The 25,120-nt window shown below is 52.6% G+C and overlaps 2 protein-coding genes across 8 annotated transcripts in view; both read left to right on the plus strand.

Annotated features, from left to right (window-relative positions):
• The first annotated feature begins 4,808 nt into the window (after positions 1 to 4,808).
• LOC101952512 (claudin-4-like) overlaps positions 4,809 to 25,120 on the plus strand; it is a 37,368-nt gene continuing 17,056 nt past the window's right edge. The window contains exons 1-4 of one of the 7 annotated variants that reach the window (XM_065572741.1): positions 4,826 to 5,063; positions 8,784 to 8,912; positions 9,500 to 9,585; positions 19,775 to 20,450. The gene's annotated coding sequence lies outside the window, so the exon portion shown is untranslated. The other 6 variants (XM_065572742.1, XM_065572740.1, XM_065572739.1 and 3 more) reach the window with 6 other exon arrangements.
• Positions 21,136 to 24,889, plus strand: LOC101952250 (claudin-4-like). Its single transcript, XM_005278857.4, has one exon. The coding sequence runs from the start codon at positions 22,064 to 22,066 to the stop codon at positions 22,691 to 22,693; it is 630 nt and encodes a 209-aa protein (XP_005278914.1). The 5' UTR covers positions 21,136 to 22,063; the 3' UTR covers positions 22,694 to 24,889.

The raw sequence follows: 25,120 nt of genomic DNA on the forward strand, positions 1-25,120 counted from the left end.
CCCCGTTCCCGGCCAATGGGAGCTGCGGGGGGGGGGGGGGGGAGGGTGGTGCCTGCAGGCGAGGGCAGCGTGCGGAGCCCTCTGCCCCCGCCCCCTCCCCCCAGGGGCCACAGGGACATGGTGCTGGCTGCTTCTGGGAGTGGCACGGGGCCCTTGGTGCCACTGGGGTGGCAATCCTGCGGGCCGGATCCAAAGCCCTGATGGGCCGAATCTGGCCCGTGGGTCATAATTTGCCCACCCCTGCACTAGATCATCCGGTCTGATCTCCTGTTAGATGGTCCAGTGGGCATCTCTCTGACGTTATCTAGTCTTGGGTTATTAGCTCTCCAGGGCAGGGACTGTCTCTTCAAATATGTTTGTGCTCCATCTGGGCAATGTCCTGGTTATACCTTTGGGTGCTACCACAATCAACAACTATTAATGCTCTATCTGGGAGCAGATCTGACTCCATGGATGCATGTTTCCTGGCATTGTCACTGCGCAGTTTTGTGGCATGCGGGAATGCAGGGACAGGCTCAATCAGAGGAGTTTGCTGTGGAAGGCAGTAACCTGACTGCCTTGCTCTGCTGCAAAGTCAAGAGCAATCTCCATTTGAAATGTTCCCAGCAGGGTGGATAAAAATCAACGATTTTTTTTTAATAAAAAAATCAGATTTTTTTAATTTAAATCAGATTTTTTTGGATAAAATGCTTTTTGAGGAAAAAACCTATCTAAAGATAGTTGTAATTAAGATACATTATAGCTCAAAGATATCTCATCATAGAATAGGGATTATAAATTCTAATTCTATAGTATGAGACAATATATTCATGTAATATTTAAGAAAAGTGTTGTAAATGAGTTCCAATAGTTCATGGATTAGGGACCCAATCTTATGGAGTTCCAGGGGCTTCTGTATAGATAATTTAGGTTAATCTTTCTATCTACCCAATGGGACTCAGTGCTCAGTCTAGAAGATGCCATCAGAGATGCTTAGTTTTGCAGTTCTCAAACTGAATTTATGTCTCCAGAGGTAACATGCTTGTTAACAGAAAAATGTTTTTAAATAAATAATATATAGAGGTGAGAAATAACAGACCTCAACCCTATTGTCCCTCTGCAAATTTGTGTACAGAGAGTCTTACCTCTCTCTAAAAGTGCAAAGTTTCAAAAAGTTCAATGAACAGAAGAATGTTGGGGATGGAATAGATCTGGACAAGGAGAAGAAGTCTGGAGATAAATGTGAGAAGGGAGGGACAGGCAGTAGAAACAAAACTGAAACTGTTTGAACAGCATATTCCAGAAGTCTTGAGGTCTTTCTGAATGTAACCTTCATTGATTGAGATCTACCATCCCGTTCTCTCACTAGAAGGGAAAACCTATAATGGCAGCAGGCTGTAAAAGAGACCCAGTTTGGGAATATTTTACTGAAGTTCCTCTACCTGTGGGTAAGACAGGCATGCATGCAAAATGCAAACAGTGCAACAAAGAAATGCAAGGCCTGGTTGCCCGAATGAAACAACATCACGAGGAGTGTTTGTTCTCAGGAGGAAGCTGCGTTGAAGATGCTGAAAGGAACATCTCTGAACATGCAGGATCTTCAGGTTGGTAACAACCAACAAGAATGCACTTTTATGTAGAAATCCATGATTAAACCGAGTCTTCCTGACTAGTGATTTAAATCAAACTGATTTAAATCAAATCCACCCTGGTTCCCAGCCTGCCACACCCATGCTGTCGAACTAGGTCTCGCATGCATGAAGAGCCGGGACGGTACACCTGCCCAGGGCTGTGCTGTGCAAAATCCGATGGGACAAGCCAGAGTGGGCCAGAGCAGCCAGCTTCCAAGAAGCCAGCCAGGCTGCACTGCAGCGTTCCATACTGTGGGGGTTCTTGGCTGGGTTACCCTTTGCACTAGAGGTATTCCCAGTTCTCCACATAGTGCGCGTGTGTGTGGGCTGTCTTACTCTGCCTTGGGCAATATGCCGGCAGTATTGCTAACACTTGCAAAGGGATCATGATCCACAGGATTTTGGTGCTTGTCAGGATAGGAGAAGTTCCTCTGTTCCTTTGATTTTGAGGGTAGGCATGCAGGCAGAGCTCTGAGGACCCAGATCTGCCCAGGCACTGAGCCTTCACGTGTAGATCAGCTTAGCAGAGAGAGGGTCAGGGCAGCAGGGGGTGGGGGAGAAGTTGAGGAATTGGTGCTGTTGGGATCTGGGCAGAAAAGAAGCCCTGGAGCAGCAGGAGGAAAGAAGAAATAAAATAAAAAATAATTACTTGTAGCTATTAGGACAATTGAAATGGGATTTTTATAAAAAACTAAATCATGATACTGTCTCAGATGACCTCATTAAAAAAAACAAGGAAAATACAACCTAGGTGGAGCTACTATAAGGTAGGTGAACAACTGGTTGGCAAATCGTTCCCAGAGAGTAGTTATCAGTGGTTCACAGTCAAGTTGGAAGGGCATAATGAGTGGGGGTCCTGCAGGGATCAGTTCTGGGTCTGGTTCTGTTCAATATCTTCATCAATCATTTAGATGATGGCATAGAGAGCACATTTATAAAATTTGCGGATGATACCAAGCTGGGAGGGTTGACAACACTTTGGAAGACAAGATTAAAATTCAAAATGATCTGGACAAACTGGAGAAATGGTCTGAAATTCAATAAGGACAAATGCAAAGTACTCCACTAAGGAAGGAACAATCAGTTGCACACATCCAAAATGGGAAATGACTGCCTACGAAGGAGTACCGCAGAAAGGGATCTGGGGGTCATAGTGGATCACAAACTAAATATGAGTCAACAGTATAACACCGTTGCAGAAAAAGCAAACATCATTCTGAGATGTATTAGCAGGAGTGTTGTAAGCAAGACACAGGAAGTAATTCTTCCGCTCTACTCCACGCTGATTAGGCCTCAACTAGAGTATTGTGTCCAGTTCTGGGTGCCACATTTCAGGAAATTGGAGAAAGTCCAAAGAAGAACAACAAAAATGATTAAAGGTCTGGAAAACATGACCTATGAGGGAAGATTGAAAAAATTGGATTTGTTTAGTCTGGAGAAGAGAAGACCGAGAGGGGACATAACAGTTTTCAAGTACATAAAAGGTTGTTACAAGGAGGAGGGAGAAAAATTGTTCTCATTGTTCTCTTGTTCAATTGTTCTCTGAGGATAGGACAAGAAGCAATGGGCTTAAATTACAGCAAGGGAGGTTTAGATTGGACATTAGGAAAAACTTTCTAACTGTCAGGCTCGCTAACCACTGGAATAAATTGCCCAGGGAGGTTGTGGAATCTCCATTATTGGAGGTTTTTAAGAGCAGGTTGGACAAACACCTGTCAGGGATGGTCTAGATAATACTTAGTCCTGCCTTGATTGCAGGGAACTGAACTAGATGACCTCTCGAGGTCCCTTCCAGTCCAATGATTGTATGTATTGTAACTGCAGAGTCATTTATCTGTCAATATAGTTAGTAAAATGAGAAGAAGAAAGGCAAATGATTTTATGGTTTCACAGTAGTGAGGGTAAGTGGAGTCCCGCATGCGCAGCCAGGGAGTGACGTGTTTTGTGAGCATTAAAGATTGTCTTTTCGACCTGCAATTCTCACACGCACACACTGGCAGAGAACTACAGGGGAGTTAAGGAGTCAAAAGACAGACTGAAAAGAATGATTTGGGGGCCCTGAGTCATGATTGTTGAGGTTTTGAGGCTGACAGCCATGTGCCCATGTACCCCAGAGGGGCTGCAGGGGAAAGGTGTCTCAGGCCACCTGAACCAAATTCTTTCTGACATAGAATCCCAGAAAGGTGGGGCTGGAAGGGAGCCGGAGACATTCCTGGCAACTGTTTGGCCTGTTCTTAAAAACCTCCAGTGGGGGCGATTCCAGGACCCAGCTTGGAAGTCTGTTCCAGAGCTTGACTCCCTTATGGGGGGGGGGGGGGGGCGTAGTGGGAGATTGCGGGAGCAGGGGGTAGTGTTGCCAGTTTTGATTGGGTGTATTCCTGGGGCTTCATTACATGACATAATCTTCAATGAAAGATTAATCTTTAATTCCTGGAGACTCCAGGACAATGGGGGGGGGGGGGGGGCACCGGGATCCCAGCGCTGGAGGGGTGCAGGGAGGGGGAATGGCTGGAGCCTGCGCCTCTTGTTGGCCGAACTCGGCGGGGCCTTGCGGCTGCCTGGCCCAGCCGAGCTCCAGGAGGGACTTCCCCGCAGGGCCACAGAAACTGCCGGGAAGGAAGCGGCTGCTCGGGTGCGGGTGACTCAGCAGCCCTGGGAGTCCCGATGGCGGGACCTATGTCCCCGTGAGTCAGGGCCACGCACGGGAGCAGGTATCGGCTCCGCAACCGAGAGTCCGGCCCACGTCACACAGACGCACCCCCCCGCACTGACCGCCCCCCCCAGTCAGCTCCTCCGCACCCCCCCGCACTGACCGCCCCCCCAGTCAGCTCCTCCGCACCCCCCCGCCCGCTCCTCCGCACCCCCCCCGCATTGACCGCCCCCCCAGTCAGCTCCTCCGCATCCCCCCCGCACAGCCCGGCCACTCCACCAGCTGCCCCCCCGCACTCCCCCGCCCCGCCCTCTCCTCCGCATCCCCCCCGCACTGCCCGGCCCCTCCACCAGCTGCCCCCCCGCACTGACCGCCCCCCCCCCAGTTAGCTCCTCCGTCTCCCCCGTCCCGCCCGCTCCTCGGCACCCCCCCCCCTGCCCGCACCCCCAGTCAGCTCCTCCGCACCCCCCCGCCACGCACTGCCCGTCCCGCTCCTCCGCACCCCCCCGCCCCGCCCTCTCCTCCGCATCCCCCCCGCACTGCCCCCCGCCGCAACCCCGTCTGGCCAGTTCCCGCACCCCCAGTCAGCCCCGCCCCCACCGGGCCGGGGGCGGTCGGGGTCGATCTGCTCGGGGGGCCCCGCCGGCGCCCCTGCCCGCTCCTCCCCGCCTCTCCTGGGCGCCCAATCCCGGCCGCGGAGGCCGCTCCCCCCGCTCCCCTCCCAGCCGCACCTGCGGCCGGGAGCCCCTAGCCCGCAGCCGCCGCCCGGAGCGCTCAGCTGCTAGCCGCGGACCCAGGTCCCGGTGAGTGACCGGAGCGTGACCCGCCGCGACCCGCCCCAGCGCCTGCCCTGGGGCTCCCGGACTGGTCAGCTGGGGTGCCCGCCTGGGACCTCGGTGCCCCATGGGGGGATAGGGAGGGGCTGGCTGTCCCGCCTGGCACCTCGGTGCCCCATAGGGGGGATAGGGAGGGGCTGGCTGTCCCGTCTGGGACCTCGGTGTCCCATGGGGGGCTAGGGAGGGGCTGGCTGTCCCGTCTGGGACCTCGGTGCCCCATAGGGGGGATAGGGAGGGGCTGGCTGTCCCGTCTGGGACCTCGGTGCCCCATAGGGGGCTAGGGAGGGGCTGGCTGTCCCGTCTGGGACCTCGGTGTCCCATGGGGGGCTAGGGAGGGGCTGGCTGTCCCGTCTGGGACCTCGGTGCCCCATAGGGGGGCTAGGGAGGGGCTGGCTGTCCCGTCTGGGACCTCGGTGCCCCATGGGGGGCTAGGGAGGGGCTGGCTGTCCCGCCTGGCACCTCGGTGCCCCATAGGGGGGCTAGGGAGGGGCTGGCTGTCCCGTCTGGGACCTCGGTGCCCCATAGGGGGGATAGGGAGGGGCTGGCTGTCCCGCCTGGCACCTCGGTGTCCCATGGGGGGCTAGGGAGGGGCTGGCTGTCCCGTCTGGGACCTCGGTGCCCCATAGGGGGGATAGGGAGGGGCTGGCTCTCCAGTCTGGGACTCCCCCTCACATGGCTGTTGCAGTCCCCTGTCCCAAACTCCTGAACTGCTCTTTGCCACGTTTGTTGGCTCTGTCCTGTTTGGGGTTGTGTTGCTTAGCTGCACAGCTGGCCCCGTCACCGGCAGGCCTGGGCGAGCGGGGACACAGCTTGTTTTCCGGCTGTTGTTACCTGCAGTCGACCAATAATATTTATCTGGCGCTATCCCATGGACCCCCCTCTGCCCAGGGCCCTGTGATGGGCAGTGGGAAGCTGTGTCAAACCCACCCATGGGAAGGACAGAGAAACCTAAAAGTCACTGGGCAAGATGTTCAAAATGGGTGTCTACACGTAGGCATCTACATCTCTGCATAGCCCCCCAATACACTTGGTTTGACCCAGCTCCGGTCCAAGGCTGTCCCTTGACATGGGTGGGAATCCCACCAGTTCCTTGAACTCACTTTCATCTCCTCTGTCTCTAGGATTTTATACTGTGCGCATTGTCATGGGAACCGAGTGCCTGGGGCTGAGCATAGAGATCAGCCCCCCGGGGGGTGGGAAGGCAAATTCATGCACGTCTGGAAAGCACCCAGAGATCCTGGGATGGAAGGTGTCAGCATTAAGTCATTAGTGTACTTGTTATATGGGGAAAGAGGGACACTGAGTCAGTTAGGGCCTGAAGGGAAAGGAGGAGAATGGGATAATGGAGGCAGAGGGCTAGATTCACAAAGGGATTTAGGCACGTAACTGCCACTTTAGGCACCGAAGTCCAAAATTCAGATCCTCAAACAGCTGCCACCTGATCTGCAGGTGTCTAGGTCTCCCCCAGTACAGCCCCTTACGTCTCTGCCAGAGGCTGTCCGCTCAGCTCCTAGATCCTCAAGCCAGGTGTTCCCCTGCTTATCATGCCTGCCGGGCCCAATCCCGCGGGCATGTGCAGGGGCTGCCTGCCAGGCCCCATGTGAAACAACCAAGGGGGAGATGGCCGTGCCCCCATAGACTCAAGTGGCCAGTGGTTAGAGCATTCACACAGGACATGGGAGACCCCAGTGCAAGTAAACTCAGGGCTCCCCACCCCAAGCACTGAGCTACGGAGTCATGCTCACCTCACGCTCTCTTTTTGATCCAGTGAATCTGTAAGTATTTTAAACACAGTGAAGCAGCTCCAGCCGACAGATTGGGAGGTCGCTCTGCCTGGCGGTTCAGGCACTCCCTGGGGAGACAGGCGAGCTGCTCCCAATCAGGTTGAGTGGGGATTTGAACTCGGGTCTCCTGTATTCTGGGTAAATGCTGTGACCCGGGGAAGGGGGAATGCTGTCTCCTCCTGAAAAAAGGCTGACCTGGTTCAGCCCTGGACTCACAGCTGCCTAACTCGCCACGAGGGACAGAGTCCTTGGCATTTCCTGCTGGTCCCTTGGGCGGCTCCTCACTCAGCTTCTGTGAGTGTCTCACTTTCCCCAGGCAGTGTATAGGGAGCCTGGGGGCCTACCTCGTGGGTACAGGGTGCCTAGACATTAAGTGCTGCAAAGGGGAGCAGAGTCTCCATGTGAATCTAGCCCAGAATCTCCAAGGAGCCGTTTGGGAGCCGCCCCCATGAATGTGGCTGAGAGAGAAGGCCTGCCTTTCTGACTCCCCATGCGCCATGGGGAGGGGTGGGCTGGGCCAGGCTTCACCTTAGCGGGAGGGTCCGCAGCAAGAGCCCCCTGGGATGGGCTTGATGCAGTGGTTAGAGGAAGGTCAGAACAGTCAGACTACAGTCACCTCCTGGGGTGGGGTCTCTTCCCCTGCACACACACCCCAGTTCCCCAAAGGGCAAAGCACTGGGATAAACAGCCTGGGCAGAATCTGCTCCCGACTTCACGTGGGCCCAGGCAACAGGGGCTCAGGAGTCACGAATCACAATGTTTGTGAGCAGGAGGGCCGTGCCACGTGACTCCCACCCCACGGAAGCTGCACCATGGCAAGGCTGAACAGGGCTGAGCGCCTGTCACTGTGGTGTAAAGGGGAGGGAAGGAGGTCTGGGGAGCTCCCCCGCCCCCAAGCTGCCAGAATGGTTTCCCCCTAATTATAGGCCCCTCAGTCTGACATCGAGCCCAGGCAAAATAATGGATTGATGGATTGACTGATACGGAACTTGGTTCATAGAGAATTAAAGGAGGGTAATATAATTCATGTCAATCAGCACAGGCTTATGGAAAATAATATAATATATTGAGATATACCATCTCATAAAACTGGAAGGGACCTTGAAAGGTCATTGAGTCAAGTCCAGTCCCCTGCCTTCACTAGCAGGACCAAGTACTGTCCCTGACAAAAAAATTGGGTTTTGGGGTCCCCCCCCCCCTAAATGGCCCCCTTAGGAATTGAGCTCACAACTCTGGGTTTAGCAGACCAATGCTCAAACCACTGAGCTATCTCTCCCTATCTCATCAGATTAATTTGATATCTTCTCTTGTTGAGATTACAAGTTTGGCTGGTAAAGGGAATAGTGTTGCTGCAATAGACTGAGACTTCTGTACGGCGTTTGACACGGTACTGCAGCCCATTTTGAGTATTAAATTAGGACAATGTAAAATTAACATGACACACATTAAATAGATTAAAAGCTGCCTAACTGTTGGTTGAAAAAAGTAATTGTAAATGGGGAATCGCCATTGAGCAGGTGTGATTCTAGTGGGATTCCACAGGGACCGGTTCTTGGCCCTAGGCTGTTTAACATTTTTATCAATGACCTGGAAGAGAACAGAAAGTCATCATTGATCAAGTTTGCAGATGACACGATTGGGGGAGTGGTCAGTAATGAAGAGGTCAGTGATACAGATCGGTTGGTAAACTGGATGCAAGCAAACAATATGTGTTTTAATACAGCCAAATGTAAAGTTATCCATGGAGGAACAAAGAATGCAGGCCATACCTACAGGATGGGGGCTGTGTGATGAAGTGGGAATGTTCATAATGTTTTCTCTGAATACTGTGTGGGTGCCTCAGTTTCCCCTATGCATTTCTTAAGTACCTAGGTGGTGGGATAAGGGTGTGTGATTGTTGCAGAGCCTGAGAGGGCCAGTGTGATGGTGTCTACACAGAAAATGGCCGACACCCTGTCTCCTGGCAACTGATGGCTTGGGCCCCTCCTCTGCAAAGGTGCCAACTGAAGGTGTTGGAGAACAAAGGGATCAGGTGACTTCTTTACCTGGGAAAGAGACAAAGGCCAGAGGAGGGGCTTGGGGGGGGGGGTTCAGTTTGGAGCTGGCTGGGAAAACGGAGGGAACGCCCCAGGGCTGGGGTCTAAGCTCCCTGCCCCCCAAGATGGACCTGACTGAGGGGGTCCTACAAGCTCTGTTTTGGACTGTGTTCCTGTCGTCTAATAAACCTTCAGTTTTACTGGCTGTCTGAGAGTCATGATGAATCGCAGGAAGTGGGGGGTGCAGAGCCCTGACTCCCCCACCCTCCGTGACAGGCTGTATCGTGGGAGCAGCGACTCTGAAAAGCATGTGGGGGTCGTGGTGGATAATGAGCTCGCAGTGTGATGCTGTGGCCAAAAGGGCTAATGCAGGGGAATCTGGATTAGGAGTCAAGAGGTGATTTTACCTCTGTATCTGGCAGTGGTGCGACCACTTCTGTCCAGTTCTGGTGCCCACAATTCAGGAAGAATGTTGCTACATTGGAACGGGTCCAGGGAAGAGCCATGAGAATTATTATTAAAGGATTGGAAAACGTGCCTCTGGGCAGGGGCTGTAAACACTTCCTGTCTGCTTGTGTTTCAGGAGCTGGGCTGCCAGATCCTCTCCCATCCAGAACACACCGACGCTCTGTTGTTGAGTATCTCATGAGGGTCCTTCTTCAACAGCAGGTAAATCAGCTCTTGGCATCAATAGCAGCTCCTGTCTTGGCTAGGAGAGCAGGCGGGGTAGGATGCACAGAACAACAGACGGCCTGTCTGCCATCTTGCACTAGGGTGTGTGTACATGAGCCAGGGCCCCTCCCCGGAGCCCTGCAACTTGTGCTGTGCACCAACAGCAGGAGGTCAGTGCCTGCTTCCCCAGAGGGCCCCTTGAGCTGCCTCTGTAGGGGAAGGTTTGCTGTACTGAGAGGGGCGTTGGGAAGGAAACTTTCCCTGCTTCTCAGAACTCTCCTGGGGACCCTGCACAAGGGCTACACTGCAAAACAAGGGAGGCCTCTGACTGCTAGATGCAGTACCGGGGGGGGGTTCCCGTGGCACTAGCATGCTCCAGGCCAAGGGCCCACGCCAACCACAGTGCTCCATGCCAGAGGCCGATACGGCTGGAGCACACCATGCCAGTGGCCCTCTCCGCTACTGAGAGACAGAGAGCGTGGGCATATGTAATGCACATTGGTGACATGGTTTAACTTGCCAGTTCCTTCTACTAGATTTCTCACTGTTCTTTGGATCTGTATTCCTTAGCTAAAGTACAAGATGGAGAATTTATATAAATCTTTGAGGCTTATTTGCTTTAAAAGGTGTGTTGGCTAATAAGAAATTACAAAAAGCAGAATACAGATGGTTGGCTGATAATATTTACAATGTCAAAATGGAATGTAAATTGAAAAATTACAATTATCAAGAGATGATAAATCAGTTAAATGCATTTAAGGTCTTATCACAACCTTGTTACAAAGGTAACATTTGTCCCAGTTCTGTACTAGTCTGGTGCAAGTGATTGTGGTTCCAGCATGGAATTATGGATCCTTAATTACAGCTCCGTATTTACCTCCCATCAAGATTATATCCCAGTGGAATTATGGAACTGCTCTTGTCAGTTCCACCTAACAATTCTACAGCAGGATTTAGAATTGTAGACAAATTACTTTAGTTATCAAAGAATGTTAGTTTTCAGTTCAGAATGACCTTGTCTATGACTCAGAGCCATACTTTGCCACTTAACATGCACAAGACTATCATACGCTAAGCCCAAACTGTAATATGCATGTAATAATTTTGAAGCTGTTCTAAATTCTCTGGAATTTCACCAGCACTGCGGGTTCTTATGCAACTTTAACCAAAGGTTCAAATAGTGGTCAAATCATTTTTATTGATTTTTTGTTGTTGTAATTTTTCTTGTTTGTTTCTTTATACAAAAATGAATTACTCACAGCAATAGTGGGAAAATCTTTAGTTTACAAGCCAATTCAAAGTGTCTTCCTCTCTTTGTCTAATTCTCTTGAAAGCTATGTAATTTTTAGGTTGACCTCTTTAACACTCAGGATTTGACAAAGTAACTTTTGCTGCAATAAAGCCCAGCTTTCAATTACATCATTATTAGGCTGAGGTAGAGTGATGAGTTTCTCTTGTCCTAGCACTCTCAACTGACCTAATGAATCAGCATGACTTGTAAATAACTAAGACTAAACGTGTTAGTGAAATACAAGTACACATACATTTGAGTCATTCAGAGGGTTTTAATTAAGGTACATACTTTCTGAGAAGCATTTAGCCTAACATGACCAAGTCATCACATGAATAAAAGTTGTTTCTGCTACTTATCAGTTGGAACTGGTATGAGTGTGGGTTCTCCAGCTTAGCTTCACTGTTGCAATGACTGGTTCTTGAGTTAGATCAGAGTTCATTCAGGTGAGTCACTCAAGGCATTAGAACAGTTGGAGTCTTACTCTTTTTCTGAATTTTGCAGTGGTCTCCCCAGATAGGACTTTAAAAGACATTCAGAAAGGAACTTATTGCATTGCAACCCAGAATCCTTAGACATCCTGCTGCCTAGTGGAATTCTGAGCCCTGATTTAAGCTAATGGCTCCATTATACAGTGTGTGGGGAGAACCAGGTAGGTAAGACGGGTTCTCAGAAGCATGTGGAGTGGGGAGCTGCCTAAGAAAGCTAATAGGAAATGCTGAGGAGAGGGGCAGGGCTTAGCTCTCAGATTCATAAAGGTACTTAGGTACCTAGCTCCCATTGATCCCGGCCTGTCAGGCCAGAGGCCTATTTTTTTTATTAGGATTCCCAGTCTGGCAGTCCCTCCTTTGCCTGATTTTGAGCAAGGCCATGAATGCAGCTCTCCCAGGCGAGTGCCCGAACTGCCAGGCTCTTGTTTCTGTTAATCTGACTTGTTGAAGCCGTTCCATTTCCTATAACTATTGACATATTCATTGGGCCAGAGCGAGTGTGCGAGTGATTCTGTAGCCCAGCGCACTCACTTGGGATGTGGGAGAATCAGGTTCAAGTCCCTGCTCCAAATCAGGAAGAGGAGGGATTTAAACAGGGTGTGCCCTAAATTGCTGGGCTACTGGCTGTCCTGGGAGTGCGTGCACACATGCGAGCCTGAAGAACGACCAGCTTGCCTGCCCCTGGCCTGATCCTGTAGGCATGGTCTGAGAACACCTACCAGATCGGGTTCTGCTGTGGAGACGGGTGGGGAATATTTCATCTGAGCAGCCAGTTGATGTGTCAGCAGGAGCGAGGCCTCAAAGCAGCTCGTTAGCTGTGGGGTGGCATCAGTATTTAGGCATCTTTGCTCATGCGCACCAGCAGAAAGTGAGGTGCTGGTGAGGTTAGGCCGTAGGTCAGTGGAGGTTTTGAGAATGCCAGTGGCATCTAAATGTTGGATTGAGCCCCTAGTGGGGCTGTTAGGAGCCAAAGTATCCTTAGTTGTTACCCAAAAGAGGGCACACTTGCTGGCCAGGTGACGACAGTCCCGTTAACAGTCTCTCTTGTCCAGATGTTTCAACTTCAGGTAGTGACATATTGAACAAAACATTGTTTTAATTCATGCCTCTGGGGAAAGCTTGAAATGTCAAACCAGAAGATGAGTTTTGTCCCCTCTCCTCATTCTCCTTTATGGCTTCTTGCAACTTTGTCTCTGGATAATTCCCCTTTCTTTGTGCAAAATATTTTGTGCCCTATCAGTTTGTATAGTACATGTTGGGCCATCCACTGAATACCCACTGGCTCATCTCCAGTCAGTAACCTGCTTCCGCAAGTTACCTTCCGTGGGCCCCTCTGTGGTGAGCTCCTTTGTGCCAACTCTATGCAACTGCATGCTCTTCCCTTAGCACTCTGCTGTCTGCAGTCATGGCCATTTTGAAGTCAGTCTTTCTAGAAAGTCTCCTCGCACTCCTGGATGGCTCTGTCCTACAGCAATGTCAAGTCATTTGACTTATTTGCTTGGTCATCACCAACAGGAGAGAGCAATTAATGAAATCGCACAAAGCAACTGTATGCATCTCTGTACCAGTCCTGGATTATTCCCTGACCCTCAGTAATGAGGTTAGTAGACGTGCCATATGCAACAGGCTCTCCGTGCAACTGCCAGTCATACAGCATCAGCATGACACAGGGCTGCGTCAGCTCCTTTAATGCAGAATCAATACCTCGGGAGATGTCGTTTTGTTAAAGTGAGTTCTCTTTCTTGCAGAGGGCGGGTGTGAGCACCAGGGTCCGCGCAGGCCCTTTCTTCAGGGCCCCGTTTGTGGGTCGCACTGACATGTAACCCCCAAATAAAGCAACTCAGCACAGCTCCAATAACTACCTTTACCTAGGCCCAGAGCTTCTTTGCCTGACTCTCCTGCTCCTGGCACTCTTCCCCTGGCCTTGCAGCCCCTCTGCTGGGGCGGGGGGAGCCCAGGAGCCAGCCTGCTTCCGGTAGCCCCCTTCTCACACTAAGCCCTTCAGGGCCTAGATCCACACAGGCATTGTAGTGCCTGACATTTAGGTGTCCTGCCGCCTAGCGGCATTCCCAGCTGGGGGTTAGGTCCCAGGCCTGGATCCCCAATATGACTGGGGCGTTGCAACACTCAGCATTTCGGCATTTAGAAGATCACAGGAACAAACTGCTGCGCCCCACAAAGCCTGGGCTAGGCACCAAGGCTCCCTCTAGAAGGCACGGGGAGTGAGAGGCACCTCAGAATGCGAGTCACCAAAGCCAGGACGCTGGGCGGGGAGCTGCCAGTGTTAGCCAATGGGAGATGGCGATGCGATGGATGTTTCCTAAGCCCCGCCCCTCCCTCGGAGTTTGGTACCTAAGTCCAGGCTGCAGCGTGGTGCCTATCTCTACTTGTGATCCATAGCCGGGAACCCCTCTGCTGGAGTCCGGTCGCGTAGGTGTCTAAGGGTATGTCTAGGCTGTAATAACACACCCATGGCACCGAGTCTCAAAGGCCAGGTCAGCTGACTTGGGGTCACAGGGCTCTGGTTGCAGAGCTAAAAATTGCAGTGGAGACATTCGGACTCAGACTGGAGCCTGGGCTCCAAGACCCTCCCCCCAGGGCTTCAGAACCTGGTCTCCAGTCAGAGTCCACACCTCCCTCCTGCTATTTTAAGGCCCCAGAGCCCAAGCCCTGCGGACCCGAGTCAGCTGTGGTCGTGCCGCGGGGCTTTTATTGCAGTGTAGACATGCCCTCCATCATTCCTTGTCAGAATGAGCTAGGCGCCTGCCTCAAGAAAGAGCTGGAGGAAGAACCACCTGCCTGGTAACTTTTTGCTCAGTGACTAGAACACTCAGCTGGGAGGTGGGAGACCCAGGTTCAAGTCCCCCTCTGCAAGAGGGGAGAAAGGATTTGAACAGGATTCCCAGGAGTGGGTGCTAACCACAGGACTGTGGGCTAGTCTGCTGGTGAAGCTGCTCCAGTTTGGATAAATAATTGAAGAGTCATTGAAGCAGGGGGACTGGACCTGGGCCTCCCACCTCCCACGGAGGCTTATAGGCTCAGCCTCTCTCTGGCCCTATGACTGTCTGTATTTATCCAAAGTGGAACAGCTCCCACAGAAGAGATTGAGTGATCCTTTGTCTTCCCTCAATCAAAGCATCCTGTAGGTCAGTGATTACAGCACTCGTTTGGGAGGTGGGAGGCCCCTGTTCAAATCCTTTCCCCCCGCCCCCTGGCAGAGTGGGGATTGAAGCTGAGTCTCTCATGTCCCAGGTGAGGGCTCTAACCACTGGGCTAAAAGTTATAAGGTAGGCACCGTCCAGAGTCTGCATGGGCCCGATTCGGTAGGCAGCCTCTGAGCATGTCTGCGGGATGGGCTCCATGGATGCGACGTATGGAGGACTGCCCCTCTCCCCCATGCTCTGTGGCTCACGCTGGGGCTTGGGCAGGAGAGAGGCGTCCAGACACTGTACGGGTCTAGTGGCAGACATGTAGACGCTTAGGGATTTGGCATTTGTGGCTCTAGGTCCTGGGGGTTTCAGGTGCCTAAAGTGTTAGGCAGCTTCTTAGCCAGGATTTTGAGGATCTAAAAATTGGATTTAGGCACCTAAAGTGGCAGTTGGGCACCTAATTCCCCTTGTGGGTCCAACTGTGCGTGCCTACTTGGGGCTGCAAATTCCACTGGGTGGCAGGGCACCTAGGAGTTAGGCACCGGAACACCTTCGTTCCTAGCCTGTTATACCGTCTAATAGTAAAAAGAACAGGAGTACTTGTGGCACCTTAGAGACTAACAAATTTATTAGAGCATAAGCTTTCGTGGACTACAGCTCACTTCTTCGGATGCATACAGAGTGGAATAAATATTGAGGAGATATATATATACACACATGCAGAGAGCATAAACAGGTGGGAGTTGTCTTACCAACTCCGAGAGGCCAATTAAGTAAGAGAAAAAAAATAGTGTATCCCAGTGGTGCTGGGGGAGCTGTTGCTCCCCCTGGCATGAAGTAGTAATAACAAACACCAAATACATGGTTTCCATGGTTTCCGTCATCAGCACCCCCACTATAAAAATTGTTCTAGCACCCCTGGTGTATCCAATATATAGTTTGATCTACTATAGCTCTCTAGTACAAATGGATTGGTCCTGCTTTGAGCAGGGGGTTGGACTAGATGACCTCCTGAGGTCTCTTCCAATCCTAATCTTTTATGATTCTACGATTCTATAAGCATAAAGCATCTAAAATAGAAGAGGAGGTAAAAGAGGAAGATACTTCACAACCTTGCAAGAGTTTGTGGTTCAGCCTGGCTAGTTAGCTTTATTCATCCTGCATCCTCAGTGTGACACAGAAAGAGCACCTGCTGTTTGACATGTTCAAAGGCTTAGACCTGAGTTAGGATTCTTGCCTGTGTGGCTGTCTATAGCATCATTGTTATAACAAGCTCCATCATTTTTTCATCACTATGCCCAAAAATCATAACTGTGAAGATGGCAGTTCAGATCCATCCTATTTTTGCTACTAGAGAGGCGCTGTGCTGGAGGGGTTGTGGGGAAGGGGGGACATACTTGTGCATGTGTTGGTTGTGTGTGTCCCAGAATTAGAAGGTTTTGGGAGGAAATTATTAAAGAGATTCATCTTATGACAAAATGCTTCCTAGAGGGTCCCCCGAACTGCTGACTTAATGCTCCAGTAAAGGAGCTACATTTTGAACAGAACCACAAATTAATTTCTTTTTTATTGTTAGCTGCAAGATTTTGTAATGCATGTTATTGGAAAAATATGACTTCTCCTCCTATGGAATTGGGGTAAAGGAACATATGGACAGTCCTTGTAACGGAAAAGCTTTCATACCCAGTATGTACATGAGAGAAGCACTGAAAAGAAGAAAGGTATTTAGAAATTTGGACACCCTTTTTAGTGTACTCAGAGGAAGAGGGCTCTGCAGCCAGCAAGCCAGAATCTTTAGCGAGGTTCTTTAAACATTAACCTGATCCTGACTAAGGAATAAGTCATGGACGATGGAGTATGTGAGCATTTATTGTAATTTTTCCTTTTTAAAAAGAAAATCATGATGCAGACCCCCAAAATCCTGAGATTAAAAATGTGGTTTTGGCCTGTCTTCTGACATTTGCATACCCCGCTTTGGCAGCATATACAGTGTTGGCCGCTCTTCCACATGTACCGCGAGGAACATGCTTTTGGTCCCTGCTGCATGAGCTCATGCTAGAGGACCAGCTGCCCCAAAGAGCTAAAGGTCTAGGTTGAGATTCACAAAGGGCACGTAGACACTGCAGCACCTAACGTTTGGGCACCGTGCTGCCTGCTGGTATTCACAATGCTGAGTTAGGCACCCAGGCTCCCCCCCAGTGCATGGGGTGCCTAGGAATGGGAGTCACAAAATCCAGCAAGCCACGTTGCCTAAGCTAGCCAGTAGGCCAGGCTGAGTCCCTCCAAGGGACTTAGGTGTGTAGATCCAGGCCACAGGACCTGGAACCGGTGTTGATTTTGGTTCAGTTCAGTGTCAGGTTCAGTTGCATTCAGTGTATTTGGATTCAGTTCTGGTTCAAGACACACACACACACCCCTCCGCTCAGTTACTGGCACAAATCAAATTTCAATCTTAGTGGAAGTAAATTAAAAAAAAGAGAATTGAAGCTTAAAATGGAAACTGTTTCAATTTTTGAACATTTATTTATTGTTTAACGTTAGCTTTCCATGAGTTTTCCTAGTGTTTTTGAAACAACAAGGAGTCTGGTGACACCTTAAAGACTAACAGACTCCTTGTTGTTTTTGTAGATACAGACTAACACGGCTACCCCCTGATACTAGTGTTTTTGGGTTGTCAAATAAACATGACTATTTTTTATGAGCAACTTGTTTGAGCGAACATCTTCTAGCATTTGCTCTATCACATTGGACCTTGGGGGAGGGAGGAGGATACATTTGAATTTGGGGCCTGCAGTGGGGCAGCTGGAGGGAGGAGCTGCTCATGGGCCATGGGGGGAGCCCTGGTTGGGAAGCCATTACGGTTCCCTTGGGCTTGAAGAGTTATTGTTACTTCTGAGACCAGGGAGCATCTCACCTCTTTTCTGCCCAGAGAGGAATCTCAGAGACCATGGGGCCCCGGCTGCCTCGTGCGGTGCAGTTTCCCCTCCCTGTCTGCTCGCATGGGCTGCCCTCCTGTTCTCATTCTCCTCCTCGGACTGTGGCAGCTCTTTCTGGTAGCGAACAGGTGCCAATGTGGTATTTTGTTGGAGGGGTGCCAGAATAAGGGGGCCATGGCCCCATCACTTTTAAAAGTGCCCTCCCACTTTTTACTGGCCATAAGAGGAGATGGGGAAGAGGGGGCAGAGAGGAATGAGCAAGGGATGGGGTCTTGGGTGTGAGGGGCGGCATGAGGGTGGGGCATCAGGGGAAGGGCTGGCACGGGGGGGCAGGACCATAGTTTGGGCACCGGTGGCCCCCCCACTCTTAGGAGCTTCCGCTGCTCCTGTTTTGTTGTCTTGTTTTATAATGAAAATAAGATCACATTTTTTTTTAATAGTGAGCTAAAAAAATGTGTAACCCACACACCTCCTGGGTGTGGTGCTCTGTCCTCTCTAGTGGCACTGAGCGAGAGATTAATGGGTGTGCTACAGCCTTAGCTAAGGCCCAGGTGGCTTTTAGCTCATGCAGTAGAGGCTCACGCAATGAGGTCCCAGGTTCGATCCTGACGAGCGGGGTCTGTCAACGTTACAAACGCAGACCTTTTATTTTAACTGGGAACCCACAGTTTTTTCAGTTCAGTTCTGGTTCAGGACCAGGAGGTAGGACAAGGCTGGGGTTCAGGGTCAGTACCGGTTTGACGCCCTGACAGAGAGGTGCCTGGAGAGTGACAGTTAAGCACCCGAGTCCCCTTTGAGACTCCCACCCCTAGCGTAAAATAGTGAGTTTGTGGTCTAGGGGCAGGAACTAGGACTCACCAAACTCACCTCACGGGGAGGTCACCAAACAGCCATTACATGGGAACAAGGTTTAACATTGCTGAGCAGGGCAGGATTCAGACGGGCTCTGTAGCTCATTAGCAATGGCGTGAGGCCATTAGTCCCCCATGAGCACTTATCTGCATGAATGAGACTGTTCTCAGGAAAAGTAAGTTCTGACCTTTTTGGAGCTCACACAGGCCCCATCTCCCCTTTCCAGACAAACAGGTAAAATCTCCCACACACTGCTGTCCTTCTCAACCAGTCTACAATAAAGTGCCCCACCCTATTCTTAAAGTGCAGCTCCCATTAGCCACAATACAAACACTAAGAATGCAACAGCAAAACATGTATTAAGAAAACATCCAAATTCACTTCTAAGTACAGAAGTGTTACACTAATGCAACAATTTCTGCAGGTTTATTTATGCATATTTTTTCACCACTATATGGGAAATCCACAGAGTTTGAACATCTAACGTTCAGTTCTATAACCCAGGTTCCACCTCGCTTACAGGAGCACCTGATGGACCAGAAGAGCCGGCTATTAGCACATATGTGAGCCGGTGGGTGCCCACAGTGGTCTCCTGGCTACAGCGAGTGTAGCCGCCTGCATGGAACTTGTCTGCATGCACATGGCTAGCGTGCTAGTTGCAGCAGCTCTGTAAATAGTTCTCTTAAGAAAGAGCGAGGTTAGTTTTACAAGCCTGGCATCCTCCCATGTTCTTACCAAGGAGGCAGTACATGGCACAGACAACATAGTCAATTGCAGCACTGCCTTTGTCTGGGTCATCTGGCTGACTGACCCCTAACTGTCTGCGTGTACAAGCAGGAGCCTTTATCGCTTGAGCTGCCTTCGCGTGGAAGCAGTTGCATTCATAAACCTCTTTATGTCGTCTAGTCACTAGGGGCTGACACAGAGCCAGACTGGGTTAGTGTGGGTTACAGAAACTCCTGTACTGGTACAGACCTTCTGAGTGGCAACATGAACGTGCCTTCTTCCCCTGTTGTGTTCGAGGCCTGGGTTCTGTTCCAAGCTGTCCCTGAAGTGATCTTTTTCTCAGGTACCTTATCTGTGAAACACATCAGTGATAGTTGCCCCCAAGGCAGCAGTACGGTGCCTAATAAGGGTAGTGAAGTGTCCAGCAATATTAACAGCCATCCGTGGATGACCAGGTATTAGAACTTATGCTCTCTAGGCTTATACTATTGTGAATTTTCCACTAAGCTACTAAAGAGGGTGATATGCCCTTGCTCTGCTTATAAGAGTTCCTCTTGATAGTCTGTGCCTGCTGCTCCTGACTCCCTAGATGCATGTCAGTCACCTGTATCCAGGTGAGTCATCTGTATCCAGGTGGTGACGTAAGGGGAGCATCAGGAGGACTGTGGCTGTGGAAGGATCACAGTGGAGGTGACAATAACCAAGGTGATTTAACTGTTGGGCTTTTGTTTGGTTGTCTAGATACGTCTCTGGTCTCCATGCTGTCACACTGCCCTAGCCTTGGGCCATGAGGAGAAGCTGGAGCACACAGTTTGTCCCTTGGGGTCTCCTCCCACACTGCAGGAGTCCGAGGCTTCCTCACAAGGTTACTCTGCTGTTTTCCTGCAGCATCTGTGATCCCCATTGTTCGCTAGGCTGAATTCAGGGATCTGGGGCACTGGGTCCTGTTGTTCTGCCATTCCCAGACACTCCCTCCCGGATGGTGAGGTGCAGACTAGGGGGATGGGGGAGGATCTCCTCAGTGACTCTGATAGGCTCTGATTTCTGGATCAGATACTTGTCACAAGTGGCCACTGGCTGTGTGTCTGGGCTGGTGTCGTGCTGCTCTCTGGGAAGGACCAGGGGTTCAGGACCCTGCTCCTGGCATTCTCCAGGAACTGCCCATTTTCACTCGCTGGGTCTGGGCAGCGGTCGTGGCTGCCTCGAAACCACAGCAATGGGTGTGCAGAAATGCCTAGATAGCTAGAGGGGTTTGTCTGGGGATGGATAGAGATTTACGGGCAAGAGACCATTTCTCCATTGTCTTCTATCCTCCCAAGTGCCTGTGACCTCTCCATTGCCAGCTGGTGGCTCTGCAGGGCTGTGAAGCTTGGGGCCCAGCTGTCTCTCCGGCAGTGGATTTCCTTTCGGAAGCAACGTAAGATCCCACTTGTGTCCCAGCCCAAGCTAAGGCCGTGAGTCAGCAGTAACTAGCTGTGCTCCCAATGAGCGCACCCCATGACATGGACCCATTGGGACCTGGGGTGGGGTGGGGAAGTAGATCTGTCTTGGGCTCCCCAACACCCCTCCTGCGCCTTTGCCCTGATAGCAAGGGTTTCTCAGCCAGGTGTACCGGGCCCATGGGTGGTGCTAGCTGCGTGCAGACCTGAGGGATTGCCACAGCCCAGCTATCAGCCCCAGCTGCCCCAGGGCAAAAGGCAGGTCTGCACCACTCCCTGCCCCAGTCTGTCTGTTCCTCCCCCAGCCTCTCTCTGGGCAGGGATGTTGAGGAGTGGCCTCCCAGCCGCATTCTGGGCTGAGTCAGTGATTGGGACAGCATGGCGGTGTGGTGGCTGCAGGCGCCTGTGTGACACTGCTGTGCTGGGGAGGAGGGAGGGAGGGATGCTGTGTGTTGACAGTCCACAGAAAGCTCTTGTGTGCAGTGCTTGTTCACAGGGACCTGCCCCCGCCCTTCCTCTCTGGCAATCCTGCAACAGCCAGCAGCTCAGACCGGTTTGGGGCTCTCAGTGATTGGCGGGGCCAGACACACTGGGGACACCACATCCCTGAGGCCTGATTCATACCTGGATGCTGTCAACAACCAGTTTTGGTACAAACGAGGGCAGCAGCTTGTGCTCTGCCTCCTGGGATTGGGCGGGATGAGGTGACAGGCTCCCAGCAGTGCACACCACAGTGGGCTGTGCTGCCCAGTGGGGAGGGGCCCAGAAGGTAGTCCGTGACAGCTGTGGAGAGCCCAACCCTATCACAGCAGTGACCCTTGAGAACGCCATTCGACAGGGGGCGGAAACTGAGGCACGACATGGCCAAAATCACACAGTGGGTCAATGGCAGAGCTGGGAATAGAGCCCAGACTCCTTAGACCAGGGGTTCTCAAACTGGGGGTCAGGACCCCTCAGGGGGTCACGAGGTTATTACATGGGAGGTCACAAGCTGTCAGCCTCCACCCCAAACCCCACTTTGCCTCCAGCATTTATAATGGTGTTAAATATATAAAAAAATGTTTGTAATGTTTAAGGGGGGGTCGCATGCAGAGGATTGCTATGTGAAAGGGGTCATCAGTACTAAAGTTTGAGAACCATTGACTTAGACCCTCTCTGCAAGCTTCCTCCCCTCCACCTGCAGAGCCTGCTTCCCCCCCCCCCCCCCGCCCATTCCCTGGGGGGCTCTTTCCAGATGGAACTTTAGCAAAGATGGGGAAAATCCTAAATTAGGACAAATGGTGGTAGGTGTAAGGCAGCCCAGCTGTGCGCCCCTGGGAGCAGCCTCCATGGCAGGGTGTGAGAGTTGGTCCCTCTGTAATCTGTCCTGGAGCATCACTGCTGTGGTGAGAATGCAGAGCCCAGGAATCTTGGGGAACTGGTTTTACACATTCTGTCTGTGCAAAGTGGATGGAGCAAGGGGGATGAAACTCCACCCACTGCAGAGGCATATAACTTCTCCGAATGGTCCAGCCGTGGAGCATTGCACCTCCGCTTCCAGGGACACCAGTCAGCTCTGTCTGGGCTTGTGCGAGGCAGAGAGCAGGGAGTGATGGCTTCTATGGGGCTTCAGGTGCTGGGCATTGCCCTCTCTGTCATTGGCTGGCTGGGCACCATCCTGTGCTGTGGGCTCCCCATGTGGAGGGTGACGGCCTTCATCGGGAACAACATTGTGGTGGCTCAGATCATCTGGGAGGGGCTGTGGATGAACTGCGTGGTGCAGAGCACGGGCCAGATGCAGTGCAAGGTCTACGACTCCATGCTGGCGCTGCCCCAGGACCTGCAGGCGGCTCGTGCCTTGGTGGTGATCGCCATCGTGCTGGCCGTGCTCGGCCTCCTCCTGGCCATCATTGGAGGGAAATGCACCAACTGCGTGGAGGACGCTTCTGCCAAAGCCAAAGTCATGATCGTCTCTGGAATCATCTTCATCATTGCTGGCATCATGATCCTCATTCCCGTCTCCTGGTCAGCCAACAACATCATCCGGGATTTCTACAACCCTATGGTCACCGAGGCGCAGAAGAGAGAGCTGGGGGCCTCCCTGTACATCGGCTGGGCTGCATCTGCTCTCCTGCTCATTGGGGGGGCCCTGCTCTGCTGCAGCTGCCCCCCCCGGAATGAGAAACCCTACTCTGCCAAGTACACGGCTGCTCGCTCGGTGCCGGCCAGCAACTACGTCTAGGGACCGTGCGTGCTCTGTGCCTCCCCCACCCTGGGGGCCACCCCGCCCACCCCAACAAGACAATCAAGGAGCTGCCATCCTGTCCAGATCCTGCCCACTGCTCTGCTTGTACCTTGTGCCTCTGCCTGAGCCCAGCTCTCCCCCCTGTGGCCCTGGACCTGATGGCTGAACACAGACAGAAGCTGGCAAGGAGCTTCCCTAAGGAGAAGACCGTGGCCTTTCCGTGAGCGGGGCCCTTGGCAGAGCGGCTCGGCCTCCTGAGAGCAGAAGCTCACGGTGCCAGGGCTGGCTGGCTGCTCAGACACGCCCTCAGCAGATCCCTGGCTGACAGGTGCAGCTGGTGAGCGGCTGCACAGGCCCCAGTGCTAAGAATCTGCCACTGCAGCTTGTTTGTGCCAGTGCCAGAGAGCTCCTGGCATTCCCCAAGGTCACCGAGCGAAGCCAGCCTGGGCTTGGACCTGGCTGCTGGTCGGGGCTCTGCTGGGCATCTCCCGGCGTTGTCAGCCAGCCCCCTCGCAGGAGGGGAGCTGGGGGAGGGGGGCGGGGTGGGGGGCAGGGTAGTAAGAGAGTTTGCAGGTGCTTCTCTGTTTCCCTTGGGATTTCAGCTGGTTCTTTAATCCGAGTTAAAATGGAGAATAGATTAAAACCGTCCCTGACTGCTCTGGCAGCGCCATGCTTCAGGGGGACAGAGAGATGACGCTGGGGCAGGGCAGGTCCTCCCAGCCCAGCCCCTGCAGAGGAAGGAAAGCTGCAGCGAGGCCCAGGTATTGCCACTCCTCCCCTGCAGCGCCTGAGGGAAGGGTGGGGGCCTCTAGGCCTCCTTCCAGCACCAGAACTCGGGTCTCCAGCAGGTGCTGGCATTTCGGACGGGCCCTTGCACAGCTTGCAGTCTGAGACTGCCTTATTAGAGTGAAACTGCAACAGGGCCCCTTTGTGTGTCCACGTGTCTGTCAGTGTCTCTGGCTGGGTGTGCGTCATGTCTCCGTGGCTGGGTCTCTGGGTGTGTCTCTGAGTTTCTGTGGTGTCGTTCAGTGCGTGTCTCTGTCTCACTCGCTCTTGGTGGCTCTGGCCAGGTCTACACTAGAAACTTCTGCTGGTAGCGCAGTGTCACGCAGGGGTGTGATGTGTACCACATTTCTGTGCTGGCAAAAGTTGCAGAGAAGGCGCAGGAAAACCAGCATCGCTTGTTTCTCTCAGGGAGCCAGGATAAGCTGTATTGGCTACAGCACGCTTGCTGGGACAAGCTGCAGCTCCCCTGGGGGGTTTGCCCCCGTGGCTGTACCTATAGAGCCATAGTGGCCAACGCTCCGAGTGGAGACAGGGCTCTGGCCTGCTCTTAATATCCATCAGACAGTGCTTGGTTCAGAGGGCCCACCCTGAGGGGCTGGGCTGCTGAGCAGGGAGCTGTTTCCCGCCGGCCCACCCCTGCCCTGTGTTTCTGCTTTGACCCATTCTCAGGCCTGTATTTGTTTAGCTGCACCTGTGATTTCTGTGTCAGCGGCACCCGCAGGAGGGGCAGTGCTGGGGACAATGTCAGTGGCCCAGCTGGACAAACCGGTTTGGGAGGTGGGAGCAGAGCCAGGCAGGTTGAGCAAGAGCAGAAAGGAAAGGTGCTTCCTCTGGTGGCACACACCCTCTCTGGGAGCCGGCTGCCGCCCATCTCCGGCTGAGACTGGAACAGGGGAGCTGCACCCTGACCACTGCAACGGGAACAGCCTGGAGGCTGCCCAGTAATCAGCTGGCTACAGCTCCTGTGGGCTGCCGTCCCTGGGGAGCAGAAGAGCCACTGCAGCAGGCACCCAACCAGGCACCGGGCACATCCTGTGGCCTGATGCTGGCTCCCAATTATACAGCCTAGACCAGGCAGCTCCAGGGCTCGCCTCTGGGAAGGGGCCCCCGTAGGTGTGGCTGATTTGCTTCCCCAGTGGAGACCCATAGGCTGCCCCGAGAGCTGGAGCATGGGGCAGAGCTCCGCTGATGACAGCAGAGTGGCTCTGGGGGCTGGGCGTGCCAGGAGGAGGACGGGCGGTGCGAGCAGGGGCGCTGGGATGCCAGGAGAGTGCTGGAAGGGGGTTGTGCCCCAGAGTGACATGGGAGCCCCCTTCCGCAGACTGGGGGCCAGGCTGTGATCTTCCTGCTGATGTGAAATGTTAATAAATGAGTGCGATTTTCTACATTAAACTGCAGCTGCTCCAAGCCCTGCTGTGCCGTGTCTCGTTTCCCCGTCGAACGAACGCGGGCTGAGCGTGGCCCACGCCTCACAGCAGCTCATTCCGGGTGCTGTAGGCAGCTATGGGGTATGGGGCAGGGGATGGATGGGGGGCTCCAACATCAGGGGTGCAGGCCTGTTACAGTAGCAACACTTGTCTTGAACTACCCACCCCGGCCAGTGCTCCCCATACATCCCACGTCCCCCCTCCAGAGCCC

This window comes from Chrysemys picta, chromosome 19 (assembly GCF_011386835.1).
Source record: "Chrysemys picta bellii isolate R12L10 chromosome 19, ASM1138683v2, whole genome shotgun sequence".
NCBI lineage: Eukaryota > Metazoa > Chordata > Testudines > Emydidae > Chrysemys > Chrysemys picta.

What these genes read in the sequence shown, in the direction of transcription:
- LOC101952250 (XM_005278857.4), top strand. Translation starts at nt 22,064, where the DNA reads ATGGCTTCTATGGGGCTTCAGGTGCTGGGCATTGCCCTCTCTGTCATT.